This window comes from Anastrepha obliqua, chromosome 3, assembly GCF_027943255.1.
Source record: "Anastrepha obliqua isolate idAnaObli1 chromosome 3, idAnaObli1_1.0, whole genome shotgun sequence".
Taxonomy (NCBI): Eukaryota; Metazoa; Arthropoda; class Insecta; order Diptera; family Tephritidae; genus Anastrepha; species Anastrepha obliqua.
The window spans coordinates 94,187,894-94,210,331 of record NC_072894.1 but is presented as its reverse complement, the minus strand read 5'-3'; the positions used below and the strand labels follow the sequence as shown (position 1 = coordinate 94,210,331).

The 22,438-nt window shown below is 38.4% G+C and overlaps 1 protein-coding gene across 1 annotated transcript in view; it reads right to left on the bottom strand.

Annotated features, from left to right (window-relative positions):
* LOC129243049 (protein still life, isoforms C/SIF type 2) overlaps window positions 1–22,438 on the bottom strand; it is a 297,252-nt gene that overhangs the window by 223,708 nt on the left and 51,106 nt on the right. Inside the window, exons 4-5 of the mRNA XM_054880124.1 lie at window positions 14,811–14,993; window positions 1,519–1,719 (exon numbers count right to left, since the gene is read on the bottom strand). Of these exons, the coding sequence (XP_054736099.1) occupies window positions 1,519–1,719; window positions 14,811–14,993 (384 nt within the window). The remainder of the gene's footprint in view (window positions 1–1,518; window positions 1,720–14,810; window positions 14,994–22,438) is intronic.

Here is a 22,438-nt window from a genome sequence, read left to right as displayed (position 1 = left end):
GAAATAGAAATTGCAGTTTCTAGAGATTATTTGAAAATTTATGTATTACACAGAATTACAATTTACTAATGGAAGAGTTTACTAAACGGCTAATGGTGCTTATTATGTTTTCTGAAAGAAGTATCCTAACGAGATATACCCAAACGAAATACGACCGTTAACTCATTTAGCTATATTTCTTATATTGAAGAGCTGATTAACACAGAAAGGGTCTGACGAAGCTGAATATAGCAAGCGTGTCCATAAGAAGGGCGATCCTGTAATTTGTGGCAATTACCGTGGGATTAGTCTTCTATAAATCGCCTATATGGTTCTAGCGAGCGTCAACCAACTGATTGGACGTTATCAGTGTGGCTTTATACCTGGAAAGTCTACCATCGACCAAATATTCACAATACGCCAAATATTGGAAAATACCCATGAAAGGAGAATCGACACACACAATCTTTTCGTCGACTTCAAAGCTGCATTCCACAGTACGGAAAGGAGTTATCTGTATGCTGCGGTGTTTGAATTTGGTATCCCCACAAAACTAATACGGCTATGCAAGATGACGTTGCTCAACACCAGCAGCGCATTCCCAGCAGAATTGGGAAGGACCTCTCTGAGCCGTTTGATACCAAACGAGGTTTCAGACAGGGTGACTCGCTGTCGTGTGACTTCTTCAACCTGATGTTGGAGAGGATCGTACGAGGCGCAGAACTTATTCGCTCAGGCACAATTTTTTATAACGGCGTTGGCGTATGCCGATGATGCCTGTCTTCAAAGACTTCGTAATATTTAGACTTCGTATATTTAGGAACCAGCATTAACATCTATAGTAATGTCAGCCTGGGAATTCAACGTAGAATCTCTCTTGCCAACAAGTGCTACTTTGGACTAAGTAGGCCAATGAGTAGTAAAGTTCCCTCTCGACGAACAAAACTAACACTCTACAAGGCTCTCATCATGCCCGTCCTAAGGAATGGCGCAGAAGCGTGGACGATGACAACATCCGATGAAGCGACGCTTGGAGTGTTTGAAAGAAAGATTCTGCACAAGAGTTTTGAACCTTTGCACGTTGGCAACGGCGAATATCGCAGACGATGGAACGATGAGCTGACATATACATAGCGCAGCGAATAAAGATCCAGCGGCTACGTTAGCTGGGTCATGCCGTCCGAATGGATACAAACGCTCCTGCTCTGAAAGTACTTAATATGGTACCAGCTGGTGGTAGCAGAGGAAGAGGAAGGCCTCCTTTTCGTTGGTGTGTCCAACTGGCGCCGGTTAGCACCTGAAAGAAACGACTGGCGCGCTTTCTTAAACTCGGCCAAAATCGCGTAAGCGGTTATCGCGCCAATTAAGAAGAAGAAAAATAAGTCTTGTAGTTACTTGATCACATTCGTTGGGAGTTTAGCTAAAAGCTCTTCAATCTCGATTGTCGTGATTCATTTCACGCTTAAAATTTACCTTAAAATACTACCCTTTTTGCTTGTTTACGATGTTTTTCTATTATATTGCAAAGCATTCACTTACCTGCATGGATCGTCGACTTGAGCCGCTATTCGAACGGGAGAGCATCGGAGGTCGACGTTTCGTGGCACCACGACCGGCCAATAAGTTATTCAGCAAAGATGGCGAACGAGCACAAATGAATGCATGAAATGAGGATACAGTAAAGACGCCCAGTTTATTCAAAGTATTTTTGGTGGGCCGCGAAACATGTGTGAGTAAAGACTGTAATGGCAAAAAGATTATTGAAGTTGTTAATAACAATCTAAGATGCAGTAAACGATAATGAAAAAAACTATTGTAATTATTATTATTTGGAAAATAGATTCTGGAACTAAAGGGTGTTTTTTTAGATGTTAGGTTTTCAAGATGAAATAAAACGTATATAATTTAATGTTATGGTCAAGAATTTAGCTTTATTATAAAGATAAGGGTTTGCCATTATGTTTTAAAAATGATTTCGGGCAAGTGGCCACCGCGGCTGGCTCGAATAAATTCCAGCCGAGAGGCCCAATTTTCGACCACTTTTTGCAGCAATTGGGACCGTATGTCAGCAATAACGCGCGGAATATTCTCTTCCAAGACGCCAATCGTCTCGGGCTTATCTGCGTAGACAAGCGACTTCACATAGCCCCACAAGAAATAGTCCAGCGGTGCTATATCGCACGATCTTGGAGGCCACGCCACAGGTACACGGCGCGAGATAATGCGCTCACCAAAAGTTTCCTTCAATAAATCGATTGTTGCGTTGGCTGTATGGCATGTAGCGCCGTCTTGTTGGAACCAAAGGTCGTCCACATCAACATCGTCCAATTCAGGCACGAAAAAGTCATTAATCATGCCTCTATAGCGCTCTCTATTGACTGTAACATTATGGCCGGCTTCATTTTTAAAGAAATATGGACCAATGATTCCCTTTGCCCATAGAGCACACCAAACAGTGACTTTTTGAGGATGTAACGGCGTCTCAGCAATGGCTTGTGGATTATGTTCACTCCAAATGCGAAAATTTTGCTTATTGACATACAACCATTCAACCATTCAACCAAAAGTGAGCTTCATCGCTGAACAAAATTTTCTTCGATGCGTCGCGCGAACCGAACCATTATTTTCGTAATAAATTTGCACGATTTGCAAACGTTGTTCAGGTGTAAATCTATTCATTATGAAATGGCAAACCAAACTGAGCATAAATCAAGTGACAGCTGTCAAAAATACCATCTACAAAAAAAGTAGTGCCAACTTGAAAACCTAACCTCTAAAAAAACACCAGAGCACTAGCTGCTATGGCTATCGGCTCGCCTAATAAAGAAACTAAATTGAAGACATATTACAAAGAAATTAAGTGAAATTTTAACAATCGAAAAATTAACATTGCTTATTGAGAACGGTTTTATTGTTTTTCAAAATACTCTCAATGGGGATGAGCACACTTTTGCATTCGTTCAAACTGGTATTTGAAGCACTTTGTTTAGTTCCGTTTCCAGTGCGTTTTTTAAATAGAGTGGGATCCAATGCGAACACACCCTTTGTACAGAAAGATGATCATGCTAAATTGTATGGCCGTGATATCAGTGACCAAGGATGCCTCATTATCACGGTAGGTGGCATGATGATCTTTCTCAATCAATGCAATTCATTGGTGGGTGAACAACGACTACGAGAAAGTTGAGTGGCGCTTTGATGGCAAATTTGGTTAATTTACCTGCTGATTTTTCATTGCCACAAATGCCACAATGACTTGGTATCAAGAGTAATTTAATCGTTTTCATAGCTGACATTACCGATAGAGAATCACAACAAATAATCATTTTTATTCTATGTTTTTGTGCACACAAACATGTCCAGAGAGCTGCTTCCATTTCTGCTGCGAAGACAGATCTGTGGTTTGGGAGAATGGAAATTTTTAGAATGTTAAACTTTTTTTTAAACAACACTAAATGCTGTAGTGGTTTCTGATTTTGACTCATCTCTACAAGAAAATTTCCATTTCTAGTATTTGTTGCTGCCTGTTAGGAATCCTTTTTGTTTAAATTGTCTGGCTTGTGTTCTTTTTCTGCCACTGGTGTAGGTCCATGTTGATTGCATCTGACAGGATATTATTAGGTGGAGTGCAAAGTTCATATTTATGTTTGAAGTGGAGAAGGAAATCATGATTTTTTCCTAACAACGAAATTCGGGAAATGGTAGACAAAACTTTTTGTTTCTTATTTTTTCCTCAACGTTTCAGTCAACAGTGCTCCACTTTCTGCGGTTGTCTGTATTCATTCTTCGGTTAAAATGTTTGTGATTGTTGATGAACGAGTAACACTGAATGCGAGTATTGTCGCTGAGTTTAGTATCGTTTTAATTTTTGACAAATTTTGCTATAGATCACTAGCGCATAGTCTACCTTTGATATAATTGTGGCGGAAATATAAATCGCAAAGTTTTCTAATGAATTTTTCACTTATAAAGTCAGCAAGACAGGGCAAAAAGTAAGGTGAATTTGGTTGTAAAATGAAAAATCTTTATTTATTCTTGTAAATCAATTTCACCCTCTTCGAAATAATCCCCTCTCTAAAAAATACACTTATGCCAACGATTTGGTATAGCCATCACCACCTTCTTCGATTCAGCTTTTATCTCCTCAATCGACTCGAAACACGTTCCCCGGAGTGGTCTCTTAAGTTTTGGGAATAGCCAGAAGTCACACGGAGCCAAATCAGGCGAATACGGTGGTTGCGGAACAATATGCGAGGAATTTTTGGCGAAATGGTCACGAAGAACGAATGCAGTGTGAGACGGTGCATTATTGTGATGTAAAAACCAAGAGTTGTTGGCCCATAATTCTGGTCTTTTTAGACGAATTGCTTCACGTAAACGACGCATAACGCTCAAATAATATTCCCTATTAACAGTTTGGCCAGGTGGAAGGAGTTCATAGTGCACTACACCACGAAAATCGAAAAAAAACTGTCATCATGACCTTTATTTTTGAACGACTTTGACGTGCTCTTTTCGGTCTGGCATCGCCTTTAGTACGATACTCGTATTCGCTTGATTGATCGGTTGTTTCAGGGTCGTAAGCATAAATCCAAGTCTCATCTCCCGTAATGATGCATTTGAGCTTGTCCTGATAGTCTGAAAGCATTGTTTCACACACATCAACGCGACGACTTTTTTCCAAGAAATTGAGAGTTTTCGGTACCAAACGAGATTTGACTTTTCGTGGGCCCAAATGGTCTTTCAAAATGGTTTTCACAGATCCTTCTGATATTCCGATCATATCAGTAAAGTCTTTAACAGTCAGCCGATGATTTTTGAGCATTAACTCCTTCACTTTATTGTCGTGTTGGTCATCTGTTGACGTCGATGGTCGTCCGGAGCGCTCCAAGTCATCAACACGTTCTCGACCCTCTTTGAAGTCTTTGTACCACTTATAAACATTTTTCTGCGACATGGTCGAATCACCAAATGCCTTCTGCAACATGCTAAACGTTTCCGCAGCCGAAATTTCATTCCGCAAACAAAATTTGATGGCACTTCTCTGCTCAATCAAATCAGACATTGTAAAAATCGAAAATGCACTCTTGGTTGTTTGGTAAACACAAGCGTAAATATATTACTAATAATGACATTCACATGAAAGTTGGCTCAGATGTTATTAACAGTGCTGCCAACTCATGAAAAAAATATATTAACTAGAGCGAAATTTTAATCCCGCGAAGTTTGACAAATAAATTCACCTTACTTTTTGCCCACATTTGCATTTAATAGTGAGACATTGAGAAGTCCCCACACTCAATTGAGTACAGCCATATCTTTAAGTGTGGATTTCAGATTTGAAATAGTTAAATGTAGTATTCTTGGTTCAAAGCTATATACAAATACTTCGTGGGTACTGTGTTTTTTTACAGCAAAACATCAGTTAAAGTTGTGCAGATATGTATATTATTTTTGAAATATTAAAATAATTATTGTACTTAAACAGTCATTTGTTTTCAGATTCAATCACTAAACAGAACATATCAAAGTAAGAAATAAATTGTAATATAATGAAATAATAAGCTGAGCTATTGAAGCACGGAGGCAAGGAGCTGATAAAAACCATGCGTTTACATCAACTCTTATGAAGAATTTGGCGCAGCTGGAAAAATGATTGTACGAGCTTAACGGCTACAAAAACATACCATAGTGCGTCTCGACGTTCTAGACGTTGAAAATACCAAGTGGAGGAGAATTTTAATTCAGTTGGTATTTGTAATTGATGTAATCTATCAAGGGGGAAAAAAACGTCTGGAATGCTAGGAAAAATTCGGTCCAAGTCGCTTAGGTGGTTATGGTGAAAATAAGAACAAGATGAATAAGGGCTGAAAGCTACTTGAACCTCACATTCCAAAAGCCATATTTTGTCTGAAGAACCCGTAGACAATCGAGTTTTCTAAGAAAAGTTGTTAAGTATCTCGAGCTACACACATACATGGAAGCATTCTTTCAACGTGTCTTTTATATATGTGTTTATATAAAGTATTATGCAGGTATGTATGTAAATACATGAATGTCCTAAAGAGCACGCCAGCGCCTCCATCACGATTTCATTTTTCTCCCACTGACTTTGAGACAAACTGATTTTGTAGATACGCGCTTGTTTGTACAAATTTGCATATGAATTCATAACACACTGGCATTCCCTCACTCACATTACGATGCAAACTAAGTGTAAGGTAAATATCCTGCGGGAAAAGCATTTTCTACACCAGGAGTAGCACCAACAACAGCTGTAGTAGGGGTAAGAAACTCTTCTCCTTCTACATTTTTACAACTTCACTTATCTGTATTGCTGCCTGTCATCTGTCCGCTTGCATAATTGTATGCGAGTTTGTATGTTTGCTTGTCTGTTAATAATAAATCATGCCGCCTTCATGACTGTCATTTGGCTGCATATTGTTGCTGTTACAGCGCTGTCAGAGCGATGCAGCATATTTTTAATGTTTTTTTTTTTGTTATTTTGCCATTTATCCTACTTTGTATCCCTATACGCACACACACCGGCAGAGACATGACCACGTAGGTATGCGAAATGAGCGTGCAATATAAAAAGGCAATCGTTGCCACACCAGCAGCCACAATTGCCTTTACATTTGCTATGAATAGATGAGTAGAGTTGAGTGCAAAGTTGAGCGCATGCAGTTTTGACTCTTGACTAACTGTTTGTCTGTCTTACTTCAGACTCCTCTTTAACATTATGAATGTGTGAAAATATTTTTCAAAAGAGTGGAAGGCATTGGAGCAATGGAGCAATAGAGCAACAGAGGCAACGAGTCACGACAGCTGCATTAGTTGGCTTGAATGGCGTTTGAATGCTTGAATGAAAGATTGCAGCTGCTGATGTTTGCTGATATGCTAAGCTACGTATGTTATTGTTGCTGTGTTTTTATTTGCTCTCATACACATTCAATGACGGGAGAGAAAGCACATATGCTTTTAGGCCATAGTCGCAAGCACACATATTTGTAAATGAATTCAAGCACTTATGTATGTATGCATGTCTTTATGTCATATTATGTTGTGTTTATGCGTGAATATTTTATTGCCTTTCACCTTTGCTTATAAGTGCTTCTTTTCTTTTACCCTTTGCTTTCCTTTCTTCACCAGCACTTGTGATCTTTAAATACCATTAGGGATAATCATATCTTACTAGTGTACAAATGTCTACTTAAAAAGCCGAACATATTGCCGCTTTTATAAAAAATATATGTCACACGTTTGACTAAAAACACCCAGCCGACAACGGCTCGAATGATTGAGTGGGAGAAAAAATACATTTACAGGGTGTTCATTCTAGATATCATTATTTGATTTAATTTGGCGGTACATAAAATTAAAAAAGATGCCCCTCGATGTTGCTTTAAATAGAAAATGTACAAATTTGGATGTTTGCAGTCTTCACCCTCTTATTCAAAATACTGCTCTTTACAATGACATGTGAAAAATGTCATCATTTAAATTTTCACCAGGAGCACGTCTACAGTTTTTGGTCTGCCGGTCCGTTTTTTATCCTCGACGGAACCAGTTTCTTCAAATTTTTTTCACCAACCTTCGAATTGTCGACTCTTTCGGACGAAAAATATCACAAATTTTGCGATGTGTTTTTCTTACAGATCGACATTTTCAGTTTATATAATATCTAGGCTTCCCTTTAGAAGACCCTTTATTTTCCACTGGAAGATTGGCATTTTCTGTCAACTAAATTTTCAGTACTTTTTCGCGATTTTCTGTACTTACCATATTTCACAAATGGCAAATTTGTTTTCATGTGTCAACAATCAAAGCCGAAAATATTAATACTTAAAATTTTAATTGTTTCATGGACCACCCTGTGTATTTTTCGCTGAGTTTATTAGCAAATACAGTTTTTTTAAGTATTTCCGGTCTTGATTGTGTGTGACATACCAGTCGTACGGAAAATTAGGTACTGTGGCGTTTCCCTTCCGCAGGTGTAGACACGGAATTACGCAATGCAGCTCGTAGGCATATAACATATAATGATCGATGCTGCTCCAAAGTAGTTTGAGGGGAAGCTGTTAGTTGGTACTTCAAAGCCGATCGACTCCGATAGGGTAGTTCTTATGGTATGAGCAGAGGATGATTGTGAATTGATTCTCTTCATTTCTACCTCGTCTGCCATACGGGGTTGTCCCTACGTCTTGGGACCCATATTACATTTTTGGGCTATGCCACAGCAAGAGTTAAGTGTTCAAGGACGAGCGAGGAACCAGTTGAAAGTGACGGGAGAACCGGATCATTATATATACTATATATATATATAATAGGTGCATACACCATTCCTGGGTGTTTGGACGAGCTTCTCCTCCCATTTATGGTGTGCGTCTTGATGTTGTTCCACAAATAGAGGGACCTACAATTTCAAGCCGACTCCGAACGGCAGATATTTTTTATGAGGAGCTTTTTCATGGCAGAAATACACTCGGAGGTTTGCCATTGCCTGCCGAGGGGCGACCGCTATTAGAATAAAATTTATTCTGGACCGAGATTCGAATCAACGTTCTCTCTGAATTCCAAATAGTAGTCACGCACAAACCCATTCGGCTACGCCGGCCACCATCATTATCTTGAGTAAATTTATAATCTGTCGCGCTCTATGATGTGTTGCGGCATCCTCCTGGAACCTATAATCCTCTTGCTGATATTCCTCGATGAATGGCAGCAAAAATTCGTTGATCCCACACCATTATCAGTCATTATTGACAGTTACTACACAACCTTCGTCATCATCGGAAAATAATGGCCCGATAATGTTCGGAGCGCGCACATCACCCCAAACAGTAACTTTAACATTGCCAAGGAAGCCACATAGGCCTAATGTGGTTTTTTCAATGAGGCACAGAATATATCACTGACTTGGCTAACGTGGCTATAATTATGTAGGTTGTAGCCTTTTCACGCATACATCTTATGCATTACCTTAAAATGCAAATTGCATCCTGAACTTAATTTTGATCCATATTCTAGCCGAGAACGACGCGGAACCGTGTTCAAAAAATTTTCACGCTAAGCAAAAATAACCACTGATTTTTCAACACAAAACTTAAATTGTAGTCAATTTTTGCGAGTTTAACGAGATGCTGTCGATAAAATTTGAAATGAAAGGTTTATTTATTAGCAGAAAGTCTTATATTTAGCTGTATCTATTCCGAATGTAAAAAGCATTTAATTTCAAAAATCGATCAAAATGTGTCGAAGTAACGGATTTTTTTGTGAAACAAAAAAATCACTAAACTGAAAGTTTTGTTCACTACTTTCATTTTTGAAAATTCGTAATTAAAATCTTTTTCCTTCGAAACGCTTTTCCATTGCCAATATCCCTTTGTGAAATCTTTCTCCCTGTTCATCGTTGAAGTGGCCTAGATTTTCTGGGAAGAAATCTAAATGAGGATGCAAAAAATGAACTTTAATTGACATTCGGCATCCCATCTCTTCGTATGCTTCCAGAAATTCCTTCACAACGTTAACATAGTTAGCACTTCCTTCGTGACAGTGCGACATAAAGAAATGAAACTTATCCATGCTCTTTTTCAACTTCATTAAATTTCAGCACAAAAGTTTCATCAACCATCAGTTTTTGTATCTGCAGCCCTACAAATACACCTGAAAATTTTCAAATTTTGAAATTGTTTTCAAATGTGAGTTACTTTAAGAAAAATAAATTTTTCTTGCCTTCTTTCATTTTAGCTTCACTGAGTCCAGGAAATACTGATTTTAAATGTAGGCAAGCCTCCGAGTCTTTATACAGACGTTTCACAAATTGCTTCATATAACCCAATTTCAGGTGAAGTGGGGGCAAAATAATTTTATGAGTATTTACCAGCGCAATATTGACAACGTTCCTTTTTCCGATTCGAAAGGATTGCCTTGGTGGCAACTCACCGCATTTGTAGTGATCTTTTGCGCGACTATCTCATTCACAAAGATAACAAGGGTATTTTGTGTAGCCTCCTTGCATGCCGAATAGGATAGTTAGGACTTTCAGGTCGGACACTATTTGCCAGTATTTAAACGTAGAATTTTCTCCATCGTTGCATAAGTTTCTTTCATGTTAGTTGCATATGCGACTGAAATTGATTCTTATTATGCAACAAAACTGCTTTCAAACCTTCAAAATTGATTAATTTTAGGTGTTATGAAGCTCTTCATCAAATGGTGGAAAGTTTGAAGCCCCAACGCTTTTCTTTGGCATGGAAAACAGTTGCTTGCTTCTTGTGTGTCAGTTTAAATCAAAAACTTTTGCTACAGTAAGGGCTGATGGGCTGTCTTTTAACGGAGCCCTCCCGACATCAGGTTGCCTCAGGTTGTAACGGTGGCCTTACTATGGTATGGGGCGCTGCCATGGCGGACCGTTTATTTCCCCTAAATCCTCATTGGTCACCGCACATGGCGACATGGGCAGCCCTTTGGAAGGAATGAACAAACAACAAAAAACAAAAACTTCGGATAACGCTACCAAGAAGACGGACAAACGGACGGACACAAACCCAAAACGAACGGACAAACGGACGCAACCATTTACACAACAGATGGTCAAATGTACAACACGGACCGACACTAACGAACTGAGGAAGTTGGGAACTTCCTCAGAGGACGAACTCTTGTCCTCCAGCCAAGAGACGGTTGATGGCAAAGCTGTGGGCCACAGCAGCCATCAACCTTAAATCAACCATCCATATCCGCTGATGCCAAGGGGCAAAAGCATCAAAACGTTAAAAAAAGGCCCGTCCAGGTATAAGCTTTACCAGAGGTCTCTGGCTATTCTTGGTAGAATAAACAAAAATGAGGCTGAAGGGAAAACTCATCCAAAGGACGCGGCCGATAAGGCAAGGTGCCAAAAGGTGGCCGATGAGTACCTGGCGTTCCAGACCACCCAAAAGGCAGAAGCCGTGAGACGCAATCGTTCGCAGGACGAAAGCGACAAACCTACGAAGAAGCACAAAGTGTCGGTTCACACCGCTTCAATACCAAAACCAACCAAACCCACAATTAATGAAGTGGCACGGGAATAGCGTTGGTTGCTGAAATAACTAACCGCGGTAAGCCTGCATCGGATAAGTGGTCCGAAATCGAAGCACGGCTGTCCCGCATTGTCGTCGATCACGTCATGGCAAACTCGGAGGGTTATGTGCCAGGATTTGATTCAATGGAGGTGGTCCGCGGATACAGGGTGATCAAGTGCGATGGTCAACTCTCCCTTAACTTCCTGCAAACAGTTGTGGGCAAGATCCAGAACGACTGGGGGGCTTGGGGCTCAAACTAATCCCGGCCAGCGAAATCCCTCGATGGCCGAGGGCTCGCATCTGGATACCGAACATGGAGTTCCATACTTGCATGCACACAACCGCACTGTTCCGATGGATGACTGGAGCATCATCAAAGCGGAGGCTCCGCTAAAGAACAGTGTGTCCTTCCTTCTCCAAATATCGGAGGAGAGCATCGAGCCACTGGGAAAAGTGGACAATAAACTTCGATTCGGCGTCAGGAAAACGCAACTGAAGATATCCGCTCTGCTAATCCGAAGGATGAACAGGACGAGGTTGACGGCGCCAACGAGTTGCTCACGGGCATGCAACTTGACAACGCCGCATCTACCAAAAACGATGGCGCTGACGAGCAGCACCCGGGAGTGCAGCTTGGCGACGCCGTCAAATTGTAAAGCGATCAGCAGCATGGGTCTCAAGATTGTCCAAATAAACCTGCAGCACTCGCGGACTGCAACGGACAACCTAACTGTTCTCCTGGCGGAGGAGGATGTCGACATCGCATTAATCCAGCAACCCTGGCTGCGGAGCACCAAGGTGAAGGGGTTTACTGGAAACAACCACAACCTTTTCTACAAACGGACTGAACGTAACCCCAGATCTTGTATTGTAGCTAAAAAACATTTGAACATATTTTTAATCCCATCATATTGTTGAGCCTTTTTACGACTTTATTATCAATACTAACCTGACGGTTTGCAACAGAGGTAACACCCCCACTTTCACCTTTCCTAATACGGAGTACTTTAGGGGATGGGTGGAAGTAATTGATGTTACTTTACTGTCCGTAAACAGTTCGGTAAGGGTAGAAAAATGGAGGGTTTCCAACAAAAATTCTTTCTCGGATCACAGCTTGATCCTTTACGAGCTGGATCTGAGGGTGGATACACCCTTACCGTATCGAAACCCACTAAGAACTAATTGGAAAAACTTCAAAAATGTAGTGAACAATAGGTTGGGAGGAATTCCGATCAGCCAAATCACTCTCACGGAAAACCTTGAGAGTAGGGTTGCAACATTGGAGAAGACATTCAGTAGGGCCTACAAGACGTTGTGTCCAATTAAATATAGCAAAAAAACACATCCTCTCTGGTGGAGCAATGAGTTCTCGAAATTAAGGGAAGAAAAAATTTTAATCTCAGCTACTCAACAGGTAATTGGTAACTGTACGGAGATAGTCGGAGACAGTACAAAAAGGCAACTAGGGCCGCCAAGAAGGAGAGCTGGAGAGATTTTTGTTCTTCGATCGAACCTACCAGAGATTCTGCGAGGCTTCTTGGGTCAAGAAGCCACATGGCACTTGGACTTCTACGGCAGAAGAGTCTCTAGAACTTCTCTTAAATACTCATTTTCCGGGATGTAGCGCTCACGATAGCGATGTTGGGAGAATTCGGCGGAGCCGCTATGACCTACAGCATTTTGCGGATGTAATAGTCACAAAAGAGAAGGTTGCATGGGCAATCAAATCGTTTTCACCTTTTAAATCTCCAGGCCCTGTCGGGATTTTTCCCAAGATGTTACAGGAAACTCTTGATAATATTCTGTCACGGCTAATTGAAATTTTCAAAGCGTGTCTAAGCCTAGGTTATATTCCAAATGGCTGGAAACCTGTTAGAGTCATCTTCTTACCAAAGGTGGGCAGAAGGGGACAGCGAAACATGAAACAGCGAAGGACTTTAGGCCAATTAGTCTATCGTCCTTCGTTCTAAAAACATTTGAACGGCTTTTAGACATACACATTAGAAGCTCGCTGGAGAGCTCCAGTATATCAATTGCACAACATGCTTACCTCAAGGGCAAATCGACGGAGACAGCGCTTCACGAGGTAATCCGAACAATAGAGGGGTCTCTAGCAAGCAAACAGTACACTATGGCAGCTTTTCTTGACATAGAAGGCGCATTTAGTAACGTTAGCACTGATGCTATCCAACGGGCATTAATAGACTTAGGGGTGGAAAATTGTATCAGCAATTGAATCATCTCTATGCTAGAAACCAGGATAATTAGAGCTAATATGGGCAATATCAACATAACAAAAAGAGTCCACACGGGCACTCCACGGCGGGGAGTATTATCTCCACTCCTCTGGTTATGTGTTATTAGTAAAATCTTAACAAAACTTAATGGAGGAGGGGTAAAAGTGGTCGCGTACGCTGATGATGTGGTGTTAATGGCATCAGGACTGTGTTCCAATACGATCAGTGGGATCATTCAAATGGCGCTAAGCGAGCTTAACTCTTGGGCTACAGGCTGTGGAGTAAGTTTAAACGCGCGTAAAACAGAACTCATGCTATTTACGACCAGATATAAGGTACCAATTTTTACTCTACCAAGCATTAACGGACAAACCGTCTCACTTTCACCCAGTGCAAAGTATTTAGGGGTAATTCTGGACTCCAAACTTAGCTGGAAATTAAACATTGAAGAACGGGTAAAGAAAGCAGAAATTGCTTTATATGGCTGTAAACCTATGCTGGGAAGAAGATGGGGTCTTCAACACAAGTATACATTATGGTTGTATAAGGCGGTTATACGACCAATTTTAACGTATGGTTTGGTAGTTTGGTGGAAAGCTCTAGAGAGAGAATACAATACCAAATTACTCGGCAGAATACAAAGATCAGCTTGTGCAATAACGGTCGGTGCGATCAGACCATGTCCTAGGGGGGCCCTGAACGCGCTGACACACGTTATTCCGGTAGAACTACATATCAAGAAGATGGCAACAATGAGTGCATTTAGGTTAAATGAGTTTGGCCGAGCTCCTCTTCTTAGTTGTGGTTATACTGGCCTACAAAATTAAATTTTCGTATTCTTTTACCTGAGTCTGATACAATATTTGTACATGCTGAACACGATTCTAGGACTAAAAGTGTCCAACACGTCATAGTTTAAAAAAAATTTAAGAGAAAACTTGATAAAGACATATTTTGGGTATTTTGAACCCTACTTTTCTCAAAAACCTGACATGCTACAGGCTTCAATCTATATTCATATTAAAGAATTAAACCAGTCTGATATAAATAAATATAAGTAAATAATGTTATTGTGTGCATTGATTTTAAGTTCATTTTTAGTGAATTAGGTTCAGATAAATATTTCTTTGTTTTAAGCTCCCCAAATTAACCCTTTGTGAAACGAATTACATTCCACAACGTCAGAAAAGGAAATAACAAGAAGATCAAATAATATCATCTGAGAGACAATGTTTCTAAACTTAACGTAAGGCTCCTGGAGCTGCGGAGCTTGCGTTCTGCCTCCCCATTACTAAATATTTCGTGGTCTTATATGTAGGTATGTAGTAAGTAGTCAATGTATATAAAATTAAAACCTAATGCAAAGATACCGAGACTGATTTGTTTGCAACCTTCGCCAAATTACCGAAACAAGTTAGTTCACATCAAAGATAGCGTACAGAAAATAGTCTGGCCTTTTTGAAAACAGTTTAGAAGTTTAAGTTTAATAGTTTAATAGTTTCATTTCCTTCAGGGTGTGTGTACTTACTTTTGGATTTGGCAATTCGCCACTCTGCAACGACGCCATGTAGCAACGCAAGCGGAACTGCTCGCAATGTAAACGCTCCAAATTCTCTTCCCATTGCAGAATCTGTGTCTGTATTTGATGGCGTGTATCTTGGTCGGTAACAACGGATTGTTGCAGCTCAGCCATATGCTTCAGTTTGTGATCCTGCGGAAGAGAAAATAGCAAATAGTGACAAATCAGTTGTATTCGAACAAATGTAAGAAACATACGTATATATGTATGTATGTATGTTTGTTAGAAGATACATTGCTAACAATTTTTTAATAAAACTTGGATTTATAAATGCAACAGTAACATGAAACTTTCACGAAATCATTGGTAAGTGCAACACCTAAGAGTAGAAAACAGAGCTTACTGCGCACTTTCAGCCGCTGACACGAAAAAAGCATGGAAATCAAAAAGCAAGAACAACTCATTTCATGTGCAGTCATTCATGCTCATCAGGTGTGAAATTTTTCAATCAGAAGAATCTTTTTTGTTTTGTTTCAACGAGACATACTTGCCGTCTATGCGCGTAATTGTTCTTCTCGACGAATTTTGTACTCTTTCTATCTGCATGCAACATTTTGCATCGTATTTTCGCTTATAAGTAGTTGCCCTTAATCACATGTGTTAATGTAGGCAATATGCTTAGTGGGAACATTTTCTCATTTTCTAGTACAAAGAAAGGAGAGAGAAGATATGCCTGTTTATTGTTCAAGGCTTTGATTTTTGTGGAACGAATTTCACATTGGAAAAATTTTAATTTTTATTATGAATATTTGCATGTACAAACACTTCGAAGGGAATTTAGCTTGTAAGAAATGTTTTAATTAATATACTAGACTGTTTTTTTTTGCTGCATGACAACTATCGATATCTATGGTTTGATTTCTGTTCAGTAAGGTTTGGCAAGCCATCATGAATCGTTTAATACTAGAACAACGCTTCCAAATTGTGGAAACTGTTAAAAATAAAGGATCTGTTCGGGAAGCTCATAGAGAGAAATGTTAAAGAGGATGCCGAAATGTCGATTCGTCGTCGGTCTCAGTTTGTTGGCTTTTGTACTTCGGTTAGGAAACTTACTTTCGGCTGGACAGTTTTACGTAAGCATCTGCGTGCCTATAAAATGCAGCTAGTGCAAGAATTGAAGCCAAATGACTATCGCTTGCGTTGCTTTTTCCCTGATTGCGCTCATTGATATGTATTAGAAAAGTAAAGGCAATTTGGACTGATTGAAGATATGCCGGATATCATATTGAAAAAATAAATGCCATGAATTCGTCTACCAGATTATAACCAATAAAAATAAAAAAATATATTCCGACAATATTTCTATTTGTGCTATCATTTTAAGCCCTCAAGCTCTTAAAAATACTTCTTGCGGTAAAATATTTTAGTATGAATGCTTTTACGAGGTGTGTTAAAAAATTAGGCAAATTTTAAAATTTCGTATGGTAGCGCAGTTCGTTCCAAAATTGCTGAATTTTGACCAAAAACAACGTCGCATGAGCTTCGCTCAGGAATTGTTGAATGACGTCAACAATGATCTAGAATTGCTTAAAAGGATCATAACTGGTGACGAATCGTGGCGAATTATGACATCGCTACCAAACCCAATCGTCCCAATGGAAGAGTTCAGGAGAGTTAATAGTCGATAGCAGAAAATCGCCGAACAACGCAAAACACTTCTCTTATTTATGCCTGTCACAAGCAAACTAAACATGCCTTATTGCTAAAACCGTGAACATATCTTCGAGACGAGTATATCAACATAAAAAAAAAAGTAATTGAAAGTTGAATGTACGTAGCCCACAATATTAAATAAAAGCAGGTACAAAATTAGAAGCAAATGAATTACTGCACTCAAATGAATTGCTGAATTGGCCTCAAATATTTCAAAGCGATTAAAACTTTACTCACTAAAGAGTAAGCAATTTTAGATAAAATCAAAAATTAGTGAATACTTTGATTCGAAGTTCAATAAATTGCATTCTAAAATTTCAGCACAATAACTGCACATATTTAGTTGTGATTGTCTAAATCGAAAAAAAAAATTAACTAGAATAAATTTCAGACTTCCAATTTTCTGCATTTAGTTAATATTTATCAAATACACAGCTTTTATATTAAACCACAAATTGAAATATCTTTCATGTAGAAATTAAAATTTATTGTTCAATCGTAATACGCATCGTCTATTACACACGCACTTACATGTGGTACTCGTATATATGAGTATGTACTTGTATAAGTAGATAAATACCAGTGTTTATTTGCATATCTTTAAAGTCATGCAAGTCAACTTAAATTCTGATCGTTTAGATTTAAGGAATTTATATTGTTTTGTCACGTCTACCACATCATCTCTTTCTTGCTGTTGTTTACACATTTCCTGCGGTTTCTCCTCTCGCAACTGCGTGTCTCGCATATGTGTGTGTACCTGGTTTTCAACAATTATTTCCCTTTGGAGAAATTACCAAGCTTTTAAACGCAAAACACAAAAGCTTAAATGATGCCCTCTACGATTGCGATTGTTGTGAGTTTTGTTTTTGCAACATGTGGGTAAGTTTTTTGTTGTTTCTTCTTGTGCCACATACTTTCAAGTTGCTACCAGAACCGTCTCTTTGGTCGACAATTGCAACGCAACATCCTTTGCCGTCGCTATTCATTTTTGCTTGGATTTTTTCATTCAAGTTTGCATTTTCCTGGTATACTTTTTGCGGTTATTTATTTGTAACAGTTTTTCTGCTAGTGCCTTAACGGAGCTCAACTGCATGAAGCCTTGGCACTTGACTAAATTATGGCATTCATATGTGTACGTATTTTCTTTTCCGAACTTCTCTGTTTTCTTATATTGTTCTGCATTGCCCTCCTGAGAGTTTGCTCCTGGCAAACATACAAAAGTACTCTGATGATTTGAGAATTTAAAAAACTCAATCGGAATTTCTAAGCCAGTATTCTATTTCATTTTCTTTTTGCTATAGAGTTTAAACAATTATATCAAATTGAAAGCGAATGAATGAGGTATTTCTTCGGGATTTCTGTACGCGTGTATTTACATATCCATATTTGTATATATACATTTTTAAAGCCAGAGAGTTTTTAGAATAGTTAAAATGTTCGCTATTTTGAAGCTCAACTTATGCTGCCGTTTTGTAGAGTTCGGGGTTTAGGAAACTGATAAGAAATTCAATTGTTTTATTAAAGGTCAATATTCGGTAAGTCCGATGGATTTCACATTCAAGGTATGCATATATGTATTGTATGTCGGATGATATTCATGCTGAAGCCCTCACTTATCGATGGAAACACTCACTCGCTAAACGGCTTGCCAGCGCCATAAAGAGAAACTGAATGCGAACTATTTGAAAATGTTGGTTATAAACAATAATATGGGGGAAATTTTGTTTGAAGATATACCTGACAGGAGAAGAAAAGCAATCCTCACTTACATCTCGTATACACAATTGGGAACCAATAACACCAGCCAGTCAAGCAATGTTTAAAATCCCGGTAAATTATGTTAACTAACTATTCCATGCAGCCGTAGTCGAATGGGTTGGCGCGTGACTGCCACCGAATAATAGAAAGGGTTGTTCTAATAACAATTGTTTCTGGGCAGGTAATGACGAACCTCCATTCGTATTTCTGCCATGAAAAAGCTCCTCAACAAAAAGCCAAAAAGAAAACATTCACAGTCAGGATTCTAGTACTGCTCACATAGCTAATAATGTGGAGATTTTTCGAAGATCTACACAGTTGTACATTGGATGAGATAAGAGCATATTTAAAGATCTCAAATTTATGCGACATAATGTTTTGAGAAGGTTAAGTTATATTCCAAAATACATGAATAAGGTAGCTTTATAAAATGCCTCATGACCTTGAAGTAAAGGGGAATATAAAGCGATGTGAAAGTCGACAGGTTTCTAATTTCGATAAAAAATGTACCTACTAAGACCTAAGGAAAAGTAATTTGATTGTGTTGACCTGAAATGGGCAAGCTTGGCGCATACAAAAAAACACGAGATTTTGTCTGTCTGTATAAGCTATCTGCTCTCCAAAATTATTAAATAAATTTGCATGTTTTTTTCTCAGTTAACTTTAGTATCTTATGACAGAAAATAGGCTTATATAATATCTTAAGTTAATTTCAGTTTTTACTCAACCTCAGCCTGTATGGGAACGTTTTTTGTAACGAAGTGCAAAGTAACAGCGTTCAGCGTTTACTAACAAGAGCTCATACATGAAAGGACAAACTTAACTTAAAAAACAACGCACCGATTATTTTCAACGTCTGATCTTGTTTACCATTTTGACAATGTTTTTAACATTTAACAATCAATTCCCAGTACTTTTTTGAATGTATTTGCTTGTGTGTTTTTGTTTATTATACTATGGGGCCAAGCGATTAACTTCGTTTCTCTTCCTCTAAATTAGCTTCAATGACATTTATGATTGGCTTATATATGTAAAAAGAGTGCCAAAGCATAGGATCTTTTGATATTTTTAGTATTTTTCATTTAGAATGAGAAAATAAGAGCAGCTGCGTTATTTCCATACATATTTATTTGTAGCAGAGGAAACTTTAAACGCAATAACCAATTTTGAGAAATTTCACAACACTAATTGCGGCCGTACCTGCTACAGACAGCTGGAGGGTTTTCCAATATGAATGGACTGAAATGGAGTAATTCAATCTATGTGAGAGATATTAATGAAATACTAACCGGTACGAAGTTGAGCGGTAAAATTTTCAATAAGTCAGCTGCCTGGATTCGGCTGAGCTTGTGTATTGACCTGTTAGAGGTTTTCTGTTTTCTGATTTCGGAAAACGCCGCAAGGAAAAGCATAATGCTGAAATTGGTCGATTCAGTTCAACAATTCATGTCACCTCCGCGAGAGATAAATGTGGCTTTAAATCGTTTTATTACAGTTTTATAATTAGTGACTGACAAATATAAAACAGATTTGACAATCTTTCAATAACCAATAGAAAACTCTATTTTTGCTTACGTCACTCGTACATGAGTCTATTAGAGACAATTAAGTCCACTGTTTTTTCAGAAATTTAAGAGAATTCAAAAATCCCTTAAACGCTTTCCAAATTTTCTAATCAGACCACGGAGGCTCAGCAAGCCTCAAATATGCCGAAGACTTTGTGAGTAGCTATTTGTAAAATTTAAAGCTTAAGCTTAAAGAAAAGGGGAATAGTTTAATCCTAAAACAAATTGTAAAACACTAGTTAAAAATCGCGTAAAGGTATACATAATCCATATTATTTATATCTCTTTAGCATCCCACGAGGTGTTTGCCAAAAACCGTCGCTGTTTCTATTTTATATTATATCCATTAATTTTTATTTGAAACTTCAGTTAGAACTACATATCCCAAATTTCTTCCGTATCCTTCTGTGGTAATAAGTTTTATTTTTTAAGACATACATCCATGCCCTACAAGGCTCGTATAGTGAGTTCAATGTGTTATACGAGATGATTTCTATTGCCCAAAGTTCATTCCAATAAATTGATAGTTCTACGACAGTCGACTGGCTGATTTAGCATCAGTCAATAATCGTAATCGGTAAAGATTACCGGGGGTCTGTGCTCACGTAAAAGGTTTTTAATCATTATATGAGAAATCGGCAGCTGGGTTGGTGCGTGACTACCATTCGATAGTGGCTAATTCAAATCCTCGGGCATGAAAGACTAAATGATAGAAAAAGCTTCATCTTGGTCGAGGTGTACCTGCCAATTAAATTTATACGAGTATATAGAGGAGAAAATGCACTCTTCTCTGTAAGGAATTTGGGGCAAAATTACCCAGAAGAGCGTGATTAAAGTTGGGAAATGAATGAACTCTCTTCATCTAGGTTAACGTAAAAGATACCATTTCTGCGAAACAAAGCTCTGTCCCATAGTGCACAGCGCACGATGAGATAACTGCAAAAACAAAAAATCCCAAGATAGTTGAAGTTCCCATGCATGTATGGGGACTGTTTATGCTTCTACAACAACAACAATAACTAGTATAGCGCTATGTGAACTCAACATCTTCACTAGTTTTGTGATGCATGCATGCAATTAATTAAGTAAATATTTTGTTTTGTTAATTATTTTTCTATTCTTTCTCTATTTTTTCTCTATTTTTATTCATAAATAAATCAAATCACTCCTTGATTGAATCACTTTTCAATTTAATGCTGGATTAACTCCAATAATCAAGAGTTGGGTCATGGTTAAAATAAAATTAGAGTTCAACTTAGTGATATGAAGAGTTTGAGCTGAGAATTTTGTGTGGCAGAACGGGTTCATTAAAAAAAATATTAAGTTTCAATAGAAATGAATATTAATTGTAAGTATTTTGCATACGAGTATATGGTATTCTTTGCACAATTGTTTAGTCTCAACTCTTACTAAAAAATTCATGAATCATGATAGGTAAGCTCTATGGACATAATTACTAGCAATGGTGAATAGTTTATATATTTCGATTAATATGTATAATTTCACAAATGTATTTTCGGAAAGGAAAATCGATTTTTTATCACGAATCCCTTATGCAATAAATCCTTTGTCTACAAAAGTGAACTTGCAAGAGACTTGCATGTGCATGTGAAATATTACATTATTGAGTCAATACTTTGCTTTTGTGTTTCACAAACGAGCTTTGAGTAAATTTCGAGCAAAATATTTGCAGTTACGCAAGTTGAAAGGAAGCTTGTTCACTGAGACCAACTAAAGGTGATGGCGAAAATTCAGCAACAAAAGGACAGCAGCAAAATTCATCTCGGCATTCAGCTCTGTATTGCTGTATAGCCCAGCAGTACTAAAAACAGTGTTGCTGTCCATCATTGCTTCATAAATGGACTATTCGACGAGCTGTATTGCGCTCTCGGCACTTCTTTTTCTCCACGTATGAGTTTGCGCTTCATCGGAAATCAATTATCATATATGAGTGCGCCCCTATTTTTGTTCTTCATTGTATTCAATATTGGTTATGGCAGTTGTATCTGCACTACGCACCATATTTTTAGCAATTTGAGTTTACTGCGAATATTCTTATTTGCTTGGAAAGTGCTACTCATTGCAAATGACACCATCGCGCTCGATGGTTTTTAGAACCGTAACATATTTTTGTTTGGAAGTACTGTCGATAGATAAAAAGCAACTCACACTCCTGTGTTAGGCTTAAAGTGTGCAAATGTGAAACAAACAATTTTTGAACAATTCGATTAGTTTCCAAAGTGTTCAGCCTTCAAAAAAAAAAAAAACAAAATCATTAAAGCCTTTCATGGGACTGATTCGGATCGGATGGATTTTCTTCATGGGATTGCTTTCGCCTGTCTCGCCTTAGTCTTATTGAAATGTTTCCTCATTTTTTAGTTTGTTTATTACCTTTAAAGCTGGTGGTGTATTTTTGTAATCCATCAACGTTAACTACTTCTTCATAAGGGTACATAAAATCACGGAAGTGGTGGGTGTCATTGCTGTTCAAAATTTGACAAGTTCCTGCAAAACTACATTATTTTTCTAACCAGTATACAAACTGCCAACAAATCAGCATGGCAGGCAGCCGAAGCATCTTCCTTGACAGCCAAATAACTA